This window comes from Canis lupus, chromosome 16 (assembly GCF_011100685.1).
Source record: "Canis lupus familiaris isolate Mischka breed German Shepherd chromosome 16, alternate assembly UU_Cfam_GSD_1.0, whole genome shotgun sequence".
Taxonomy (NCBI): domain Eukaryota; kingdom Metazoa; phylum Chordata; class Mammalia; order Carnivora; family Canidae; genus Canis; species Canis lupus.
In genome coordinates, this window is record NC_049237.1 from 7,326,643 (window position 1) to 7,347,162 (window position 20,520).

General features: G+C 51.9%; 2 protein-coding genes across 8 annotated transcripts in view; one reads left to right on the forward strand and one right to left on the reverse strand.

Moving 5' to 3' along the window:
• DENND11 (DENN domain containing 11) overlaps nucleotides 1-17,571 on the forward strand; it is a 46,634-nt gene extending 29,063 nt beyond the window's left edge. For 2 of the 3 annotated variants that reach the window (XM_038559376.1, XM_038559378.1), the window contains exons 5-9: nucleotides 7,155-7,293; nucleotides 8,437-8,568; nucleotides 8,684-8,834; nucleotides 9,924-9,992; nucleotides 11,602-17,571. In XM_038559376.1, coding sequence (XP_038415304.1) covers nucleotides 7,155-7,293; nucleotides 8,437-8,568; nucleotides 8,684-8,834; nucleotides 9,924-9,992; nucleotides 11,602-11,797 — 687 coding nt within the window. In that variant the 3' untranslated portion in view covers nucleotides 11,798-17,571. The remainder of the gene's footprint in view (nucleotides 1-7,154; nucleotides 7,294-8,436; nucleotides 8,569-8,683; nucleotides 8,835-9,923; nucleotides 9,993-11,601) is intronic. The other variant, XM_038559377.1, reaches the window with a different exon arrangement.
• Nucleotides 14,826-20,520, reverse strand: part of AGK (acylglycerol kinase) — an 80,949-nt gene continuing 75,254 nt past the window's right edge. For 3 of the 5 annotated variants that reach the window (XM_038559379.1, XM_038559380.1, XM_038559381.1), the window contains exon 16: nucleotides 19,495-20,476. In XM_038559379.1, coding sequence (XP_038415307.1) covers nucleotides 20,339-20,476 — 138 coding nt within the window. In that variant the 3' untranslated portion in view covers nucleotides 19,495-20,338. Of the gene's footprint in view, nucleotides 15,361-16,667; nucleotides 17,008-17,865; nucleotides 17,972-18,798; nucleotides 18,907-19,494; nucleotides 20,477-20,520 lie in introns of those variants that run through there. The other 2 variants (XR_005371229.1, XR_005371230.1) reach the window with 2 other exon arrangements.

Consider the following 20,520-nt stretch of genomic DNA (forward strand, 5'->3'; position numbering starts at 1 on the left):
GAGGAGTATGAACGGGAAGCTCCTCCTCCTCCCTCCCCTGGAGGTGGTCACAAGATACTTCAGGGGATACAGGGCTCCCTGGTGGAGAAATCATGCCAGGGCTTTAAGGGAAAACTCTGGAAAGGCATCTTGGAAGAAGAGTTGGGTCCCTAAAGTATTTGTTTTAATTTTATTTTTTTATTTTTATTTTTTTATTTTTTTTATTTTTTTATTTTTTTTTTATTTTTTTTTATTTTTTTATTTTTATTTATTTTTTTAAGATTTTATTTATTTATTCATAGATACACAGAGAGAGAGAGGCAGAGACACAGGCAGAGGGAGAAGCAGGCTCCATGCAGGGAACCCGACGTGGGACTTGATCCCAGGTCTCCAGGATCCCAGGCTGCAGGCAGTGCCAAACCGCTGCGCCACCGGGGCTGCCCTGTTTTAATTTTATTAAAGATTTTATTTGTTCATGAGAGGCAGAGACACAGGCAGAGGGAGAAGCAGGCTCCCTGCGGGGAGACTGATGCAGGACTCGATCCCAGGACCCTGGGATCATGACCTGAGCCAAAGGCAGATGCTCAACGGCTGAGCCACCCAGGGGTCCTGAGTCCCTGAAGTATTTGGCTGGGCGAGAGGTGAGGGATCCTAATTCCAGACTGAGGCAGGGCTCGTGGGACCACGGTCCGTGACCCTGCACCCCATCCTGCTAGCTAGTTATCTGTACCCGTTGCAGCACTTTTTAAAGTGAACGATTGTCTCATCCCTGTTTTCCACATGAACCAACGGAGGTCTGTAAAGGTTCGGTGACTTACGTAAGGCCTTACAGCTAGTAGGAGATAGGGCCAGGATTTAAACATAGGACCCGTGCCAAAGCCGGTGCTTGCCCCCCCCCCCCCCCCCCCCATGGAGATGTAGATGTGAGAAAGCACAAAGCAGGCTCATGGCACGGGAGCAGGCAACAGGCACAGCTCGAGTTTGCGGGTTCGGCTCCAGACCTCCGCCATAGAATGAATATTGCAGTAAAGTGAGTTCGGTGAAGTTTTTGGTTTCCCGGTGCCTACAAAAGTTATGTTTTCACAATGCTGTAGTTTAGTGAGTGTGCAATAACACTATGTCTAAAAAAAACCCAATGTACATACCTTAATGAAACCCTGCTTTATTGCTAAAAAAAAAAAAAGCTGTCATCTGTGTTTTCAATGAGTCATAATCACTGATCACAGATGACCATAACAAATATAATAATGAAAAAAAAATTTAAAGATTAATTTATTTAGAGAGAACACGAATGGGAGGGGTGGAGGGAGAGGGAATCTCAAGCCAACTCCGCCCTGAGTGTAGAGCCCAACACGGGGCTTATCTCCCCCGCTCTGAGATCACGACCTGAGCTGAAGCCAAGAGTCAGATGCTCCACCGACTGCACCACCCAGGCACCCCAGGAACAATGAAAAATTTGAAATACTGTAAGAGTTACTAAAATGTGATGCAGAGGTGCAAAGTGAGCAAGTGCCGTTGGAAAAATAGCACCAACATACTTGCTCGGTGGAGGTTGCCACAGACTTTCAACTTATAAAAAATGCAGTATCTGCACAGCCCAGGCAAGTGCAGTGCAGTAAAACGAGGTCTGCCTGTAGGTTGACTGGGATTGAATTTCTATGTCAACTGACCAAGAGAGAAAAGATTGGGAAAATAGGTTGGAACCAAATCGTAGAGAATCGTAAATACTAGACCATGGAATTTGAACCCAAGAAGCACCAGTGGGGGTCTTGCCAGGAAAACACAAACTATGTTAGATATTCCCAAGATACTTTGATACAGGAGATCCCTAATCTAGGCATTGGAAGGCTGAAGGAGCAAAAAGGGAGCAAGGAATCTAGATACTTGTAATTCTAGACGGTTACCACCTTCTATTAGTTATTTACTACACGTCACAAATTACCCCCAAATCAGTGGTCTACAGTAGTTCATATTTATTATCTCACAGTTCCTGTGAGCTGGGAATTCAGGCATGCTTGGGCTAGTCCTCTGCTTCATGGTCTCCTATGAGTTCATAGTCAAGGCATCAACCAGGGGTGAGGTCTTGTCGGAAGGCTTGACTGGGGAAGTAGCCACTTCCAAGCTTATGCAGTTGTGAGGGGGCTGGTTTCCTTGAGGGCTAGTGGACTAAGGCCTTCAGTTCCGCTGCCTCTTGGTGGTCCCCAGTCCATGGCCAGGTCGGTCTCTCCGACATGGTGACTTGCTTCATCGAAGTCAGCAAGTGAAAAAGTCTCCTAGCAAGATGGAAATCAAAATCCTCTGTAACCTAATGGGAAGTGACAGTCCTGCGGTGTTGCCATGTTCTGTTGGTTAAAGTGAATTATTCCAGGGAAGGGATATTCCATAAGGCTGTAAATACCAAGGAGGGGGCACCGCTGAGGGCCCTCTTAGAGGCTGCCTGCTGTGTGCACCCTCCCAGGGCTGGGATAACACAGGGAGAGATGACTCTATCAAAACTACGGGAGCTTGAGGAGGGGCCCTGCACAGCCCTGCTCCCATGTTTCAGGCCCCGTGCACCTGCTGATGCTGGCCCCTCTGGGGGGCGGGGGGAGTGGCTCAGCTGGAGCTGGGGCTGCTGGGAGAAGCTGGAGGCTGGAATCAGAGGTGTCCTCTGCTGCTGGCAAAATACCAGCAGGAGTGAGCTCCTCCCTTCCTTCTGCCTTCTAATCACCAGTCATTGCATCCCCGAGGAGGAACATACCAGGAAGCCAGCTGGCATAGGAGTCCAGGACGCAGCGTAAAGGTTTCCCCGCGCCGTGGCATGCCCGGAGAGGCAATAATTAAGAAATGGTCAGAGGGTCATTAGGGCTCTTCTGGGTCTGTATTGACTGAACCTGCTCTTTCTCTCACCACTCCTAACTCTGACCCATTTTTTCCTTCCTTCTGAATCAGATTGCTGCTGGGCTGTCTCAAACCCACAGGGAGGTGACCAGCATCTGACCTGGGTGTCCCCGGATCCTCTCTCCAGTGAGGGAGGGACAGAGGGAGAGAAAGCAAAATTGCCTTCTGCCTTTGCTCCATCGAGGGCAGCTCATTAACTTACATGTCGACCTCTGGTTGATGCAAGGGGAAGGGTACTTTGACGGGTTGCAGATGGAAATGTGAATGGTCTTTCTTTTTAAAAAAAACAATTTGTTAGTACTTATCAAAATTACCCACGCTCTCTGCGGTAGCAGTCCCACTCCTTAGGGTCTGCTCTATATTCATTAACCCCCAGAATATAATGGTGTCTATTTAAGAATATTTAAGACAGCCTTGTATAGAGTGGTAGGGAATAGGAACGCCCCATATATTATACAATCATTATAAAAATTATAAATATCTGTATACAGTCATTATATATTATAGTCATTATAAATATTATAAATATTTTTATACAGTCATATATTATACAGTCATTATAAATATAAATATTTTTATTTTTTATAAATATTTTTATAGTCATTATATATTATACAGTCATTATAAATAATGAATTAGGGCACACGTCGTTGACATGGAAGGTCTACCAGGAAGTGTCTGCGTGAGAATAGCAAAGTGTGGAAAACTGTATGTGATATGATCAGGCACTTTTGTAAAATAATTACAGCCTCAGGTGTAGGTATAGATACACACACGTATACATCGACGTGGGACAGTGTGTGGGTATACGTTAGGCTGCTAATCCATGTATTACCTGGGGGTGAGGTAAGGAATGGAGGGATGGTGCTTATACGTACAAAAGAAGGGAAGGACCAGGAGAAAAGGACAGCACTCGAAACCGTGGTATGTGTGACACGATTCCGCTGGTGGTTTATGGAATGTCACATGTATGTACATATAAAGAAAGTTCAGTGGAAACTTTCTCTTGAAACATAATATTTTGTAAACACAAGTTTTAAAAAAATGCATATATAGCTCAATGAATTTTTACAGAGTCAACACAACGTATGAAGGGAGGTTTAAAATAAAATTTTAAAGTCAGGGTTAGATCTGAGATGGTTGCAGAGACCAAAATCACTGCCAGGGGAGGAAGGAAGGCTCGAGGCCTCTCTGAGGGGCTCTGACAGTGGCTGGTACATGCCCGCCTCCTCAGGAAGTGAGGACATGGGGGAGAGAGTAGGGACTGAGCCCCAGGAGCGTGGAGGCCCCAAGGCTGGAGGGCAAGGGATGGAGGGGAGGCGAGGGATGGAGAGGATCCGAGGGAGTCCAGAGAGCCTGGAGTACCTGCTGTGGGAGGGGAAATGCGAAGGCAGGAGCTGCACGAGTAGGGAGGAGAGTGTCCTATAAAAGCTACAACAAAACAAGGCCCAGATGGAGGAAATGGATTTAGGTAGAAGCAGGAGAACCGTCTGTCATGTGGCCGCTTCCCACATCGCCCTCAGCTAGTGGCAGTTCCCAGGAAATGACGAGTTGTCTCTTGACACCGGGCCTTTGCACATGCTGGTGCTCTACCAAGAACACCGTCGCTCCAGTTCATCCTTCATGTCCAAGCTGAGACACGCTGCCTCCAGGAAGGACCTCCTTGTCTCTCCGAGAATTGAGTGGGGCACCTCCTGGGCGCTCCTGCAGCCTCCGTTCTCTCCCATCATGGCCTCAGGCTGAGATGTGGTCACTTGTGCACCTGCTTCTCCCAGGAGGCTCTATGCTGTATGGGGGGCGGGCGCTGGGCCCTTCCGTTCGTTGTGGATGGAGACTGCTAGACTGCTAGCACGGTGCTTGGTGCACAGTTGGATGGAGGCTGCTAGCACGGTGCTTGGTGCACAGTTGGATGGAGGCTGCTAGCACGGTGCTTGGTGCACAGTTGGATGGAGGCTGCTAGCACGGTGCTTGGTGCACAGTTGGATGGAGGCTGCTAGCAGGGTGCTTGGTGCACAGTTGGATGGAGGCTGCTAGCACGGTGCTTGGTGCACAGTTGGATGGAGGCTGCTAGCACGGTGCTTGGTGCACAGTTGGATGGAGGCTGCTAGCACTGTGCTTGGTGCACAGTTGGATGGAGACTGCTAGCACGGTGCTTGGTGCACAGTTGGATGGAGGCTGCTAGCACTGTGCTTGGTGCACAGTTGGATGGAGGCTGCTAGCACGGTGCTTGGTGCACAGTTGGATGGAGGCTGCTAGCACGGTGCTTGGTGCACAGTTGGATGGAGGCTGCTAGCACTGTGCTTGGTGCACAGTTGGATGAAGGCTGCTAGCACGGTGCTTGGTGCACAGTTGGATGGAGGCTGCTAGCACGGTGCTTGGTGCACAGTTGGATGGAGGCTGCTAGCACGGTGCTTGGTGCACAGTTGGATGGAGGCTGCTAGCACGGTGCTTGGTGCACAGTTGGATGGAGGCTGCTAGCAGGGTGCTTGGTGCACAGTTGGATGAAGGCTGCTAGCACGGTGCTTGGTGCACAGTTGGATGGAGGCTGCTAGCACGGTGCTTGGTGCACAGTTGGATGGAGGCTGCTAGCACGGTGCTTGGTGCACAGTTGGATGGAGGCTGCTAGCAGGGTGCTTGGTGCACAGTTGGATGAAGGCTGCTAGCACGGTGCTTGGTGCACAGTTGGATGGAGGCTGCTAGCACGGTGCTTGGTGCACAGTTGGATGGAGGCTGCTAGCACGGTGCTTGGTGCACAGTTGGATGGAGGCTGCTAGCATGGTGCTTGGTGCACAGTTGGCACATAAGAAGTATTTCTTGTCTGAGCGCATCTGGGCATCCGTGAATGAATGAATGAGTAGGACTAGAATTAAGGGTTAATCCTGTATTCTGGGATCCCAGGGCGCAGGCAATCTGGACAAAACCCTGCCAGGCCTGCATGCAGTAGAGCAACGCTGGAGGGAGGCGGGGGGTGGGGGGCGGGGGGGCCGGGCTCCCCTTCCTGTCTCTTGGCCTCCAGACTCGGGTGCAAGATTGGGATTGGAGGAGCCCGACGATGGCTGGTGGCTCCGCGCCTCCCCCGGAGATCTGGGAGGGATCTCCCCTTTCTGCTGACGGGGGGCAAGGGGGAGGCACCCTGCGGGAGGACCCAGGGCTCCCAGCCAGCAAGCCCAGCGCAGCTTGGGGTGGGCGCCGCTCCTCTGGGGCTCTCGCCAGCGCCCCCGGGGGGGGGGGTGTGCACTAGTGCTTCTGACACGCGAGTGTGGACGGGCCCTCCCCGAGCACTCCCCAGGGCCAGGGGGCCCCGTTCCAGCAGCTCCTGAGCGCTGAGCAGGTCATGTGTCCTCAGCTGGTCCTAGAGCCGCGTGAGGAACGGGATGGTCCCCCTTTCGCAGGTCAGGGGAGTGGACCCGAGGTGTTGGCCGCTCTCCCGAGGCCTCCCGTTAGTGAGTGGCAGAGCCCATGGGAATCCAGCTTTTCTGGGGGCCCAGCTCCCAGACGCAGCCCTTGGGGGTGACAGGCTCCATGGCCTTGGCAGGAGGGAAGAGCTGAGGCCCACGAGCAGCGGTTGTGGGGCCCGGGGGGTCCTCCTGCCCATAACCTGCGCGGACACGCGGGCCCCGTGTACGGGGGAGCCCACACTGTGTCCCTCCAGGGCTCAGTGATGCCTCGGGTTGAACGTTCTCGTCCAGGTGTAGGGTCACTACAGAAACTTTTCTTTAGGACTTTTCAAAAGTTGTTCTGCTTTGGTACCGGGGCCCTGGAGCACCTAAGGATCCCCAAAGTCAGACTTCATTTCATTGCACCAGGGGAGCTGTGTGGAGTATGGAAATCTGGTTTAAAGGGGAGACTTTATTTTTACTTTTTAAGATTGATTCATTGATTCATGAGAGACCCAGAGAGAGAGGCAGGCTCCATGCGGGGAGCCCGACGCGGGACTCGATCCCTGGACCCCGGGGTCACGCCCTGAGCCGAAGGCGGGCGCTCAACCACTGAGCCACCCAGGTGTCCCTGAAGGGGAGACTTTAAAGTGAAAAATACCATTTTGTTGTGGAAGCAGCCATCCCTTAATGCATCTGTTGGTTGATCTCTGGAGCTTGGGGGGCAGGGGGTTGGGGTGGCGGGTTTAGCCCACAGCGGTACTGAAGAGTTTTTCACATTTTTTATTTTTTAATCTTTTAAATTTTATTATTTTTATTTATTATTTATTTATTTATTTATTTATTTATCTATTTTTAGTGTTGTTTTGTTTTTTCACAGTTTTTAACAGGCTCGTGTCATCTTCCCCTTTTTTCCAGATCACACACCCGGCTGGCTGCATGTCTCAGTTTATCAAGTTCTTTGGAGAACAGATCCTCATCCTTTGGAAATTTGCCTTACTTCGAAAGCGCATTTTGATATTTTCTCCCCCTCCTGTGGGTGTCGTGTGCTATAGAGGTAGGTAGCAGCCAAAGCCGGGGTTTCTTTCCTAAGTCTCCTGGAGCAGAAACTTCCCAAGTCTTTGCATTGTTGACCAAGTTCAGAAGACTTTGGGCCGTCGCAGGAGGAGCCTGCGTTTTCAGCCTGGGAGTGCCAGGGGTGGACGTGGATTCTAGAATGTGGGCCCCGGCGGGGCACAGGGTGGCTCGGGGTGCGGCCAGAGGCTGGTGAGAGCGCGTAGATGGGGAGGGAGGATGGATTCTGATACATTGAGGAGGTACATCTGGCAAACGTTGGCGTGTGATTGGGTCATAAGGGTTTTTTTTTTTTTAATTTTTAAAAAAATTTTTTATTGGAGTTCAATTTGCCAACATATAGTTGTAAGGGTTTTTTTTTTTTTTTTTTTTAAAGATTTTATTTATTCATGAGAGAGACAAAGAGAGAGGCAGACACAGGGGAGGGAGCCTGATGCGGGACTCGATCCCAGGACCCCATGATGACGCCCTGGGCCCAAGGCAGGCGCTCAGCCACTGAGACACCCAGGTGTCCCCAGGTTGTGAGGTTCTGATGTGTGCGAGGTGGTGGACGCAGGGTCCAGGATGACGAGGATGGTGGGGCCACCAGGTGGGGGTCGCAGAGGAGCCAGGGGGGAGTGACAGCCTTGATGTTGTGCGCGGTGAACACCAGGCTCTGGTGCGGTGGGGTCGGGGCCTTGGGGGAAAGCTGCCTGGAGGTAGACTTGAGCGCGGCCTGGCGGTGACCTGGGGGGGGGGTGGCGTCCCTCGGGGAGAGTGCCAGGGAGAGGGAGGTGATGCAGCCCCAGGACGGGAAGCAGCAAACGGGGAGGACAGATGCGGACCTGGGGGACCTGGGGCAGCCGGGAGGAGGGGGGGAACCGGGCGAGGCGGGAGCTATGAGCAAGGCCTAGGACGGGGGACGTGGGACGGGGACCGTGGGAGGCCCCTGGGATCGGGCGCTGCGCGGGGCCCGAGAGGCTCGCGCCTGTCCCCTGGGCCAGAGCCCGCTGGGGACTCAGGGTGGGCCGGCCGAGCGCAGAGGCTCCACGGCGTCCCTGGAGGGGACCCTGGAGGGGACTGTCCGGGCGGGGCGGGCAGCGGGCGACAAGGGAGGACAGAGGCCGGCCCGCCCTCCCGTCCCCAGTGTACTGCTGCTGCTGTCTGGCCAACGTGTCCCTGCCTGGCATCGGGGGCACCATTCCCGAGTCCAAGCCCTTCTTCTACGTGAACGTGGCCGACATCGAGAGCCTGGAGGTAGAGGTGTCCTACGTGGCCTGTGAGTACGGGGCCCTGCCTCCAGCTTCCCGGGCCCCCCCGCTTCCCCCGGGGGTCGGGCTGGTGCCTCCGGGGCCGGCTTCTAGGTTCCCATGCCCTGAACTCGGGTGTCCCAGGCACCACCGAGAAGATTTTCGAGGAGAAGCGGGAACTGTATGACGTGTACGTGGACAACCAGAACGTGAGGACGCACCACGACCACCTGCAGCCCCTGCTGAAGATCAACAGCGCCGACCGCGAGAAGTACCGGCGGCTCAACGAGCAGAGGTGGGAGCCGGGGTGTGGGGCGCGGGGAGCGGTGGCCCCGGGAGCCAGGGGGGCCTGCAGGTGACGGGCCGGGCTCCTGGGGGCTTGTCCTGCCTACCGGGGCGTGGGGGCTGCCTTCCTGCCAGGCTCTCTGGGGCCTCTGAGGCCCAAGGCAGAGCACCGCGAGCACGGCCTTGACCGCAGGCTGCTCCAGGCCTTGCTCCATGGGCTGCTCCCCAGGCTACTCCCCGGGCTTGCTCCCTGGTCCTGCTCCCGGGTCCTGCTCCAGGCCTTGCTCCCCGGGCTTGCTCCCCGGTCCTGCTCCCAGGTCCTGCTCCCAGGTCCTGCTCCAGGCCTTGCTCCCCGGGCTTGCTCCCCGGTCCTGCTCCTCGGGCTTGCTCCAGGCCTTGCTCCATGGGCTGCTCCCCAGGCTACTCCCCGGGCTTGCTCCCTGGTCCTGCTCCCGGGTCCTGCTCCAGGCCTTGCTCCCCGGTCCTGCTCCTCGGGCTTGCTCCAGGCCTTGCTCCATGGGCTGCTCCCCAGGCTACTTCCCGGGCTTGCTCCCTGGTCCTACTCCCCGGTCCTGCTCCTCGGGCTTGCTCCCCGGGCTCCCTCCCGGTCCTGCTCCTCGGGCTTGCTCCCTTGCCCTGCTCCCCGGTCCTGCTCCAGGCCTTGCTCCCCGGGCTTGCTCCCTTGCCCTGCTCCAGGCCTTGCTCCCCGGGCTTCCTCCCTGGGCCTGCTCCCCAGGCTTGCTCCAGGCCTTGCTCCATGGGCTTCCTCCCCGGGCCTGCTCCCCTAACTCTCAATAATGTGGCTGTGCTGTGGAATAAATGATATCATTTGCCATCAGCAGCGAAAAAAGTAACATCATCACCTGATTGCTGGGCAGTTAAGCACGATGGCCACTTGCCTGGGGTCACACAGGGCCCTGCCCGCGGGAGGGCCTCCGGGCCCTGTGCATTCCTTTCCTGTCCGCCTCTCCCTGCGGGAGGGGGGGCGGGGCTAGGGGGGTGCTGGGGCTGCTCCTCCCGGCAGGGGGCCCAGCAGGTGCCCGGCCCAGGGGGTGTCCTGCAGCAGCACCAGAGCGTGATGGGGCCTCCTCCACCACAGGCAGATGCTGCTGTACTCCCAGGAGGTGGAAGAAGACTACAACCCGTGCGAGGAGGACCTCTTTGTGCTGTAAGTCAGCCCGGGCCCCAGCCCCTCGGGCCTCCAGCCCTCCCCCGTCACCCGCGGCAGCCCAGGGACGTCCTTCACTGCTGCCGGGGACACAGAGAGCGGGGCCTGTACGGAGTCCGCCGGGGGCCCCCAGAGGAGTTGAGGGAAGCAGCAGAGGTTAAGAGCACCAGGAGCCCTGTTTCTTCCCGTTGAGCGTTACCTCCGACGTCCGCTGCGTGGATGTGTGTCCTTCGGGCCTCGGGGGCTCGGCCTCCATCGCCCCGTGCAAGTCAAGCCCTTCCTTGCATCCAGTGTTACGGGATAAATCAGACATTTTCACTTTTGAACCTAGTGAGAGGCGGAGGTCGGGGCAGGAGCCGTGGTCCCGACACCTCGGGGTGTCGCTCTCCTTTCCGAGCAGGAGCAGCCGTGTGAAGCGGCGCCAGCGGGGAGGGCAGGGCCGGACTCGAAGCAGAAATGGGTCTGCCAGCTTCTGGGGTCCACCAGCTTCCTGGGGGGTGCTCCGTCGCTGTGTCCTGGGTGGGGGCCGGGAAGGGCATCTGCAGCTCCAACTGCGGGGGACTCAGGGGTCGAAAACTAAAGGTTGACATTTTGACAAAAGCGTGGCACTCCCCAAGCGCACTCGCCCGTGCCTACCCGGTGTTGACGGGGAACAGAGAGCCCGCGGCCTGGGCAAGGTCTGACACCCCCCACTGTCTGTCTCTGAAATTCCTGGGCATTTAGAGCTGCTTCGGGCACCGGGTGCCTTTGCTGCGACTGAGCCCTGTGGAGTATGGCTAAAAAGTTGAGAGACAGTTCATGCCTTTCCTCAATATGACTCTTCTGTAGTACCTACTGTAAATTAAATCATGTTCTGTGTATCATCTGTCCCCCAACCACCACCCAAAAAAAAAAAAAAAAGGCTAATCAAAGGAAAACAAATACCCAAGGATAATGGGGATCTTTGGTAGTATTGGTGGCCACAGCTAGGCTTAGGCTTCTGTGTCCTCGTTGACCCCTCCCTCCTAGCCCCGCTGGCTGGGGGACGTGCCTGCCCCTGCTCCCTGGGTTCCACTGCGGTGGCTCAGGCTGGGGGCAGTTGGCTTCAGGGCCCTGCTCTGTCCCCACAAAAGCTTGCCCCTGCTGCTGGCTCCAGTGGCCTGGCCGGGACTCTGAAGGTGAATTTTAGTTTCTCATATTAAGTCTTGACGTCAGAGAACTACATTATCAGGGTTGGGTTTGGGGGGGGTTTTCTTGGTTTTGTTTTTTCTTTCTCTTCCCCTTATGACTGAGAAACGGAGGAACACCACGAATGGGAACATGGTATGTATAGTAACCTTAACGCAGGAAGGCTGGTCTTTGGCAGGCAGGCCGTTGCTCGTTCAGAGACTTTGCTAATCATGCTTGATTAATGTCCATAGTTTTGCTAAACTGGGTATTAGTTTAATAACCCTTGAACTTTGATCCTATTTCCTTATTTTCAGAAAGGTTTCTGGTTTTGAAACCATTTGAAAGCATATTAAAGGGACGTAGTTTTGGTTTTTTGTGTGTGGATTATTTGATGACTTTTTTTTTTTCTGCCCTCTGGCACCCCACCCCCCTCCCCCTTCCCTGTGTCTTGTGAATGCAGGTTTTTCCTAGAGCAAAACAACCGGATATTTCAGACTTTGTTGGAGGTGTCTGCCAGTCAAGATAAAACTCTGACCGCTGAGCATGCCCGCGGCATGGGTCTAGACCCCCAAGGAGACCGGAGCTTTCTGATGGACCTGCTGGAGGCCTATGGCATCGACGTCATGTTGGTCATTGACAACCCCTGTTGCCCGTAGGAAGAGTGAGCCGAGGCTGGTGAGCCGCTCTCACCTGGGGATTTCACACTGGGCCCCAGAAGACCTCATTTTTTATTAAGTTGATGCAAAGGATTATGGTTTATACTTTCCAACAAATGTGATTTTTGCAATCTCCTTTCTTCCCTTCCTCCCTAGTGGTGAGACGAGACCACCTTGGTTTTGCGTCCTGCTTTGGTACGATGTTGGAATCTACCACTTTCTCCCAGAACTGCTGCCTGGTTTGGTTGTCAGAGCTGAGTCTTTCCTCTCCATATTGAGTGACTTGAGGGAATGTGGTGGAGGCCATATATCACTAGGAGCGGGCCGAGCTCTGGAAATACTGGGTGGACTGTTGAGAAAGTCTCTATGATTTTCCATCCCTTGAGGTACTCGAGACTGAGAGAACTGTCCGGAGTGGCCTTGGATGTGCACCTCCTGAAGGTGGAAGCTAGACCTCCTGACCCTTCAGGGTTTTTATCTGTTCTGGGAGTCCAGTGTTGAGGTCAGATCCTTTCTCCTGTTCAGTAGGGCAGATCTGCGTCTTCTCTGTTCATGTGAGTAGAGCCCTCGAAGAGGAACAAAAGGATGTTTCTCTCACTAAGTGTGAACCTCTCTCGGCACAGAATGACAGGAAGAGGCTTCTCTTACCAGCCAGCTGGAAACTAAAATTGTAGAATGAAGCCTTGAGACTTTCCTCAGAGTAGATTAGCGGCCACTCAGTGTGATACTCCTCCTCTCTCCGAATCCCCCTCCTCTAGGGATGGCCCCGGACCTTGCAAGCAAATTCACTTTACCGTTTAGTTTCCTTTAAGGGCTAACTATTCTCTTGGAAGTAATTTAGGTATTTTTAAAGAGTAACGTTGGTTGCCACCAAAGGTGTAGAGCAGTTGGGGTTCAAACAGGATGGAGAAGATGTTTCTCCACCCGAGAATGTGTCCTCCGGACACGTTGCTAGCAGGGCTTCTGGATCAAAAGAGATTCAGTGGATTCCGTAATCGAGCAAGGATCTGAGCTGGTTACTCAAGAGTTTAGAGCAAGACTCTACCAATTTGGAGGCTTCACAAGTTTCTCTTGGGCAGAGATGACATTCCCTGAGCTCAGTAATTGGGGCCAGAGACTAACACATTTGTCAGCGAATTTGACAGTGCCTTCACCTAGGGAAGTGGTTGGAACCCCTGAGGTCAGGGGGGAGTCTGCCCGTATTCCCCTCACACGTTTTGGTCTGGGACGACTCCCGTGGGGCCCTACTGCTGCTTCTCTTCTGGGCATTCCAGGGGTGCCAACTTAGAGGAGACGGTAGTTGTTTGAAGCCGGCTCTCGCACGCAGAGCTTAGGTCTTTTGGGACAGAGTTTCCAATTTTGACTCGGGCTCCTGGGTTACTGGTGACGATTTGTTCCCTTTCGACCTTCTTGCCTGGCTGTGTCGTTGGCCTCGCCACGTATCCATGTGTGTGACTGGGTTCCAGCCACACAAAGAAATAACTTTCGGACGGATGGATCACATGTCCTATCTCAAGACTAGCTTTTTAGGGCTCACTGCTTTATTCAGAAATATTTCACTGTAGCTCCTTGATGCGGGATTCAAGACTAAAGAAATTCACATATAAAAATGCAAACGCATATTGGTTCATCAAAGTAACCTCTTTTATGTAAATATATAGAGAAGTTCGGGCATTGACACATAAACTGTACAACTACTACACTTCTCTCCTCTGCAGTGTGGGCTTACCATCGTGTCGGTAATACATGTGTTTACATAAGAAGCTTCGCCACCTCTTTCCTTGAAGAGCAACGATGTCTGGTCTCTGGGGAAGGAGCGGCCTTTCTGACCTGGGTCATGGCAGTGCTGTCTGAAGGCTCAAGGTTTGCGTAGTTAGGGGCTGGTCTGCCCGAAGCAGGGGTAGGGCTGGCGGGAAGGGTCACGTTCTCTCGGTGGACATAGGTCCTCTTCCTCAGGACTTGAGGGCATTGTTGGTTGTTGGAAGGGGACTTCTGCGCCCGTGCCCTTCTGCACGCGAATGCTCGTGTGTGTGTGGAATTGCAACTCCAAGTTCACAGGTGCTCATGTAAAGGTCATAAGGTGAAAGTGAGGTTCCAGTATTTTCCTTTGAATGCTGGGTGGGGCTCCAGGCTCCTTTCAGCTCGTGGCTCTAACAGGCTGGCGGCCACGAGGCCTCCTGTGTGGTCCCCTCGCACTCGTGCAGAGCAGGGGGCGTGTGGAGGGGAGTGTGCAGGTGAGCCTGGGCTCTGCCGACCCCCACACAGAACTCCCCCAGCCACCCTGTAGCCCTTTTCAGAGAGAACCCAAGGACTCAGTCCTTCCCCTGCCAGCTTCCTTAGGGGCCGGAAGTCCAGCATGCCCCCCGGCTCTGTATTCCCCTTTGTCACTGTCCACCCTCCCCTGAGTATTTCTTGCCTGGATTGTGATATGAAGCCTCCAGTTTCTGAGCTCACCTTTCGAAGACTGACTTTGGACCTGACTCTGCTCCCATCCCCTCTCCTCCCCCCACAGTATGTCCAGGTTGCAGCTGCACCCGGCATCATTTGCTGCCCCTTCGCTAAGAGGGGAACTGGTGCAAGGTATACCTGGAAGGACTCCCTGCAGTAACAGCAGAAGCTAGAAGCCACACCTGCTTTCGAGTCCTTGTTGAAAGATTTCCTTAAAACCTTTCTGCTTCTGTTCAGAAGACCTGGGCCAGCATCTTCGTTCCTGCCTCGTAGGGTCCATCAGGTCTGGAGCAGCAGGGATGATTACCATGGATTCCTGAAGTGGGGCTGGGAGCCTGGGGCCGGGGAGCGACCCCCCTGGACTGTTGAACCTCATCCCCTCCCCTGCCTCATCTGGCTTGGCCCTTCCAAGAATTTGAAGCCTGATCTGATGCCAAGCTGTGAGCCACGTGCTCCTCTGGAAACACTGCTGACCTGAGACACCTGGGCTGCTCTCATTCCTGAATCAAGTCCTCAGAGAAAAGCCAGGTGGCAGGATTCCCAATGGGGCCAAGCAAGAATCCAGGCCTGAGGTTTATTGAAGTCCAGCAAATTGCGACTAAGGCCTATTAAAGTGGTTTTTTTTTTTTTCAATTCTGCAGGCTTGGCAGACGCTAATATTCAGCCTTGGAGAAAATGTCCAACTGTGCTCAGGCTTAGGATTCTTTCTTCAGGAAGAGTCAGAAATGGTAGGATTTATCTCCTACGAGAGCCAAAAATATGGGCCAATTTGTTTAGAATTAGCTAGGGCTTTAATGAGGCATGGAGCAGGCCCTAGGCCTGGGGTGGATCCGTTCCGGTGTGCCCCCTGGGGCCACGCACCGTCCTCAGGACTGCCATGGATTGGAAGGCACTGGCTGTCCAGCATGGCAGCTTCCTCCATTTGGCCAGGGAATGGGTGCCGAATTCATTGATAATGATAGAAATAAATTAGCCCAGAACTTGCATCTGTAATGTACCTTGTTTTGTTCCATGTGAAAATCAAGATGAGAATTTTAAGTTTAGCACAGGGCACAGGCCGTTCTAAATGCCACCCGTGTGGACTGATGTATCCGCGTAACCACCTGGCATTTTAGCTAGAAGACAAAGGTAAAGATAAATTAAATCCTAGCTGAGTCGGGTGTTTTTCATTCTGGTGGCTAGGAGGATAAACTTGCTATTTGTCTTGATACACTGAAAGCCCTTCCAACGCAATAAAAAGATGAGATGATTCACCTTTAAACTGAGGCCTTTTGGGAACCTTCTGTAAAGGGCAGTCATGAATTAAACTTTTAATGGGAGGACAAAAACCTTCTGGGAAGAGGCAGGGACCTCAGGGAACTTCCCCCCCCCCCCCTTCTTTTTCTAAAACTGTATAGCCCAGGGAATGGTTGAGACGCTTTCTCCAAGTCCCCATATGGATCACACTTGCAGAGATGAGGGAGGAGGAGCTGAAAAAATTAAAAGGCCACGGTCAGCTTGATAGTGAACTTTGCTCTGTAGGATATTGGTTCTGAAATAGGCAAGAAAGGCAACCCGGGACCAACACATCACGCAGGGGCTTCCGCCTCACCGTCTGGTTCCTCGCCAGCAGGCCGGGAACCTGTGAGGTCCAGCCCGAGGATCTTCCCACCGCCCTTCTCAGCCCTGCTTCAGGCCCTGTGGTGAGGCTCCTGCAAATGCGACCTGTCCCTTCTCATTCCAGGAAAACCCTTTTCTGATTCAGGTAGGGGACGGCGAGGAGTCCGGGGCTCCTCTTACTCCTGAGCCGTGGATTTTTTAGTATTCCGTTGTGAGAATGAATATACCTCTGTTCCCAGGAGCTGCTAAGAGTGTTGGGAGAAAGGCCAACTGTGAATTAAGTTAATGTTTTTCTTATAAGAAATGGGAGTTTATTTTTCTATCGATACTACTGTGTGATGGAGTGTGCAGATGTTGAGATGGAAGGACATTTCAAAACTATAATCCTTGAAGAAATGCCAAGTTGTGTAATCTGGAAGCAACCGAGACTCCATAGAAAAGTTTTGTTTTCGAGTGTGAATAAGGAGACGGTGCTGCGGTCTTAACCGCACTCTCTAGGAGATGAACCGTGACGGTCCTGGGGTGGATGACACAGTCCCCGACCTTAGGGAAAATTCCCGTACAAAGCGTGTAAACGTGATAATGCTGATTAGTGAGCTGCTTACTGGAGCGGTGTGATTTTATAACCTGGCACTTTAATTCTTTTCTGGAGCTGGAATACAGGGGCAGTTGGATGAAACTGCACATTTAGAAAGGAAGTAAGAGTTTTTCTAGTGCTTATAAATGATAATAGAGAAATAAAGCCCTCTTTATTCTAGAAGCTCAGCATCCCATGGGCTGTTAGTGGTAACATAGCCTAAATTCAGAAAATTTATTTACTTACCATGGTAGAAGGATGGGTGTGAATTACGTTTGTTGTAGAATGCCGGTTTAGGCTAACAATACATTTACTCTGCTTTCTGAGGACAGTTGGGGAACACGGGTAGGTTAGGGCCTTAGAAATTAGCCTGGGATGATCCACAACGGTGGTCACTGAATTAGCTGGTAGCAAATATAGTTCATTGACGTTGGAGTGAAAACTTCCTTTGGCCAAATCAAGAGAAGATAAAAGTCGACAAAAATATTTAAGGCAGCATTAGGAATAGTTTGTGTAGAGTGCCCACGAAGACCAGACTTACAGAGGGTGTCAATTCTGTGCTTTTGGACAGACTGGGTAGGAGACTCTAGGGGTACAGAGTAGAGGAAAGCAAAATTAACCTCTTATTTACCCAAGCTTGTTGGCTAAATTTTTTTTTTTTTTATAGGTCTGGGAAATAAACCTTTTCTGAAAAAGGAATAGTTTGTAGTCTTGGAAAAATGGTTTTCCTATTTTTCTCCTGTTAGGATCAGCATAGCCCCCCCTGTCGCCTTAAGTGTCAAATCCCTATTTTGATTAACACCCCAGCATAAGAGTTACAGCAATAAGAGACACTGAATCTATTTTTGTTTAAATTCTTTACCTCATAGTATGAAATTAATTAAATTGACAGTTGATAAATTTTACCCTGAATACTAGTGCATATAGGTATGTTGTTCCGTTGTGAATGGTAATGATTTTAATGGCCTAAAGAAAGCTGGGGTTAATCCTGGAGCTAGGAGTAAATGTTTAATGGATTTTGTTCTGTGGTACAAATAACATCCGTGTATATCATATCTGTATATATCTGAACCAAGCTGTGTGCAGAGGTGGATATAACTATATTTACAGAATACAATTTTTACAATTAAAATTCACATTTTAACATGAACATGTGTGTGCAGTGGTCTTTCACCAGTCTGAGAAGTGTGCTTTATGGGAGGAAGGAGAGGGTGGCCCCATGTCAGAGCACAAACAACAGAGTGACCCAGTGAGTCTGGGACCTGCCCTCCTACAGGCCATGGTCTGTCTGCATAAACCACCTCGAGGTAACGGGAACCAGAGCTCGGAGTAACCGTGCCCTCCAGGATGGCCAGGACTGTGCACACAGCCACACATGGAAGTTTCATTTCATTTTTAACTTTTTGGGGAGTTCTTTTAAGGCAGTACAGGGGTAAATTCCTACCGTCATGGGCTCTTGTGTTCAAATCCAGGTTCCTCCTTTCCCAGGTACGTGACTGACCATATGATATCACCTTCCTAGGGCTGGGGTGAGAGCTGAAGTCTTGCTTCTGTAAAGAAAGCACTGGCACATGGTGACTACAGCTGTGTGCACAGGCCAGTCCTGGTGCTAAGCAAACAGCTCTCATGCTAGAAAACATCTGCTGGGTTTTATTAGAAATAATCTTAGCTTTTGAGTAAAGCCTTCCTAAAGTCTTGTGCGTCCAGGAGGTGGGGGACTCAGGGTGTCCTCGACCCCTCCGCAGTCCCAGCCTGGCCGACAAGGTGCTCTCAGAGCTGCACTGCTGGGTGTCCTTCATGCGGATGGTGTGCGCCAGGACTGTGCCAAGGACAAGGCCATAAACAATACGGAAACCGTGTTCTTGCAGGAAATAGCTTGAATCAAGAAAGGATTCCCACCGGGGATCACAGATTTCAAAAGGAATTAAAAATATTAATCTATTAAACATCACTGGACGGCTCAGAATCGCTAAGTAAACCCACATGCTGGTAGCCAGCCGATCACCGAGGAAGAGAGCCAGCTTCCGCACTGGTCCTTTACATTCTATCCAAAACCCAAGATGGTTTAGGACCCTCCTGGCTCCTACAGAAACTTTCCCTCCTCCCCTCTGTGGGTACTCCTTCTACTGCAGGTTGGAACCCACCTACTTTTGGTGGGCAAAGCACAGCTTTTGACCCCACTCTGAAGAATACAGAGCCTAACAGGTAAGCCTTGTTTTTTGTGATCTTCCTTCATTGGCCTTTTGTAGCTGCTTCATAATGCTTTCAAGCATTGGTCTTCACTCTCCAAGGGATTCACGGGCACAGGGAGACGGACTGTCCTAAAACCCATCTGCCTGGGGATGAGCCTGTGGCCAAGGCATCGCTTCCTACTTACCCCCTTTATCCCCCATGCTTCCTCTTTACGAAAAGGTGCACATCTCCTCGCTTCCAGGCATTGCTACTGGAGAACAGAACCCTCAGGGGCACCAAACCCTGGAAAATCCTGACGGTAGTAGTAAAAGTGAATGGTTATAAAGCCCGGCTTATAAATCATTAGCGAATCAGGTAGTTTCTGGCTCTCTTGCTTTCAACAAACTAAAAGAAGATCTAATTAAGCTGTTACTGTGGTAGATTACTAACCTTTGATCTGGAATTCCAAAGGAATTCAAAGAAGACATTAGAATCCTTTGTCGTCTAATTTAGGGGCTTAGAACTATCAGAAACGCAACAAGGAATATAAATGACATTGAGTCCTGTTCTCAGCTGTAAACAACGTGTTCTTGAACTCATTAAAGAGCATTCTAATAAATGTTAATTTTTAATTATCAAAAATTGGCAGTATTCTTTATCAGTTGTATTTCAGTAATTACCTCAGTACAGGATTAACTCATAACACTAAAAAATTATTTCCATTTATATTTTTTTGTTGGCAAGAAAATAAGGCAAGTGATAAAATTTCAGGCATGAAAATAGATCACAATGTGATAGCATTCTTTGCTGAAAGTGGAATGGAAATACCAAAGAACCTATTTGTTTATTTTTGTAAATGGAGGATAAGTGTCAAATTTCTATACATTTAAATTGAACCAAATATGTTTAAAAGAGTGATATAACAGTTTTATTTTAAAATAATATTTACATGACACCAGGAAAGACATACTTTGGCAACATCTTAAGTTGATATCTAGAAAGTGAGGGGATACATGATCTTTCAAAATCCTTTTCGGGGTGGGGTGGTGCATGAGCAGAAAAGGGAGTGGTATGCTGTACAACACTGGCAGGTGAGGCTGGGGGCACCTCCTGGAGTAGAAGCACCTGGGGGAGGGTGCCTGCTTTTATTTTTTCTTTTAGAAATGGAGATTCCTGGGCCCCATCCCCAGGCCGAGTGACTAGGTTTGGGGTGGACCCCAAGTCCATTGTCAACATGCACCCAGGTGCTTCTCATGCAAACCAATACTTAAGCGCTACTTTAAAAAATAATACAAACTGGCCTTTTATAGTTTTTCAGCCCGGGCTGAAGATGGAAACACTGTGCGTGTCTTTAGGATGGAGGGTGAACTGCCAACAAGCTAAATTTGCATCTGAGCCCAGAAAGTCACAGCACCAATGGGGAAGCCTGGAAAGAGGATGGAGGTGCGGAGGGTGGGCAAGGCGCTGAAGTCCCAGGAGGGCGCAGGAACAGAACCGGGGTGAGGCCGGGGAGGCCCTCTTGCAGCCGGGGCGTGGGGGCCTCTCCCAGACCTGCCTGGAAAACCACGGTGGATGAGGGGGCGAGGGTGACGGCGGAGGCTGCACATGCTCTGGGGGGGGCCTTGGGGGGGGGGGGGGAGTACTTGCCACGGAGGTGCCCTGGGATCCTGCGACAACGGGCAGACAGGGCAGGCTGTGCCTGCTGGTCCCACCGAGGCCTAAAGTGCAGGGTGGGGGCGGCCAGCTCACTGGGCTGCGCCGGGCAGCACCTGTTCCCTCTTCCTTGGGTCGCAGAAGAACTGCAGCTTCCGGGGGAGCAGCTTCACCTCCACCGGCATTGCCTCATACTCCTCGCTGTCGATGCTGAAAGAGCCCCCTGTTCCCTGTGGAGGAGAGGGGAGTGGACCGCTCACTCCAGCCATGGGCT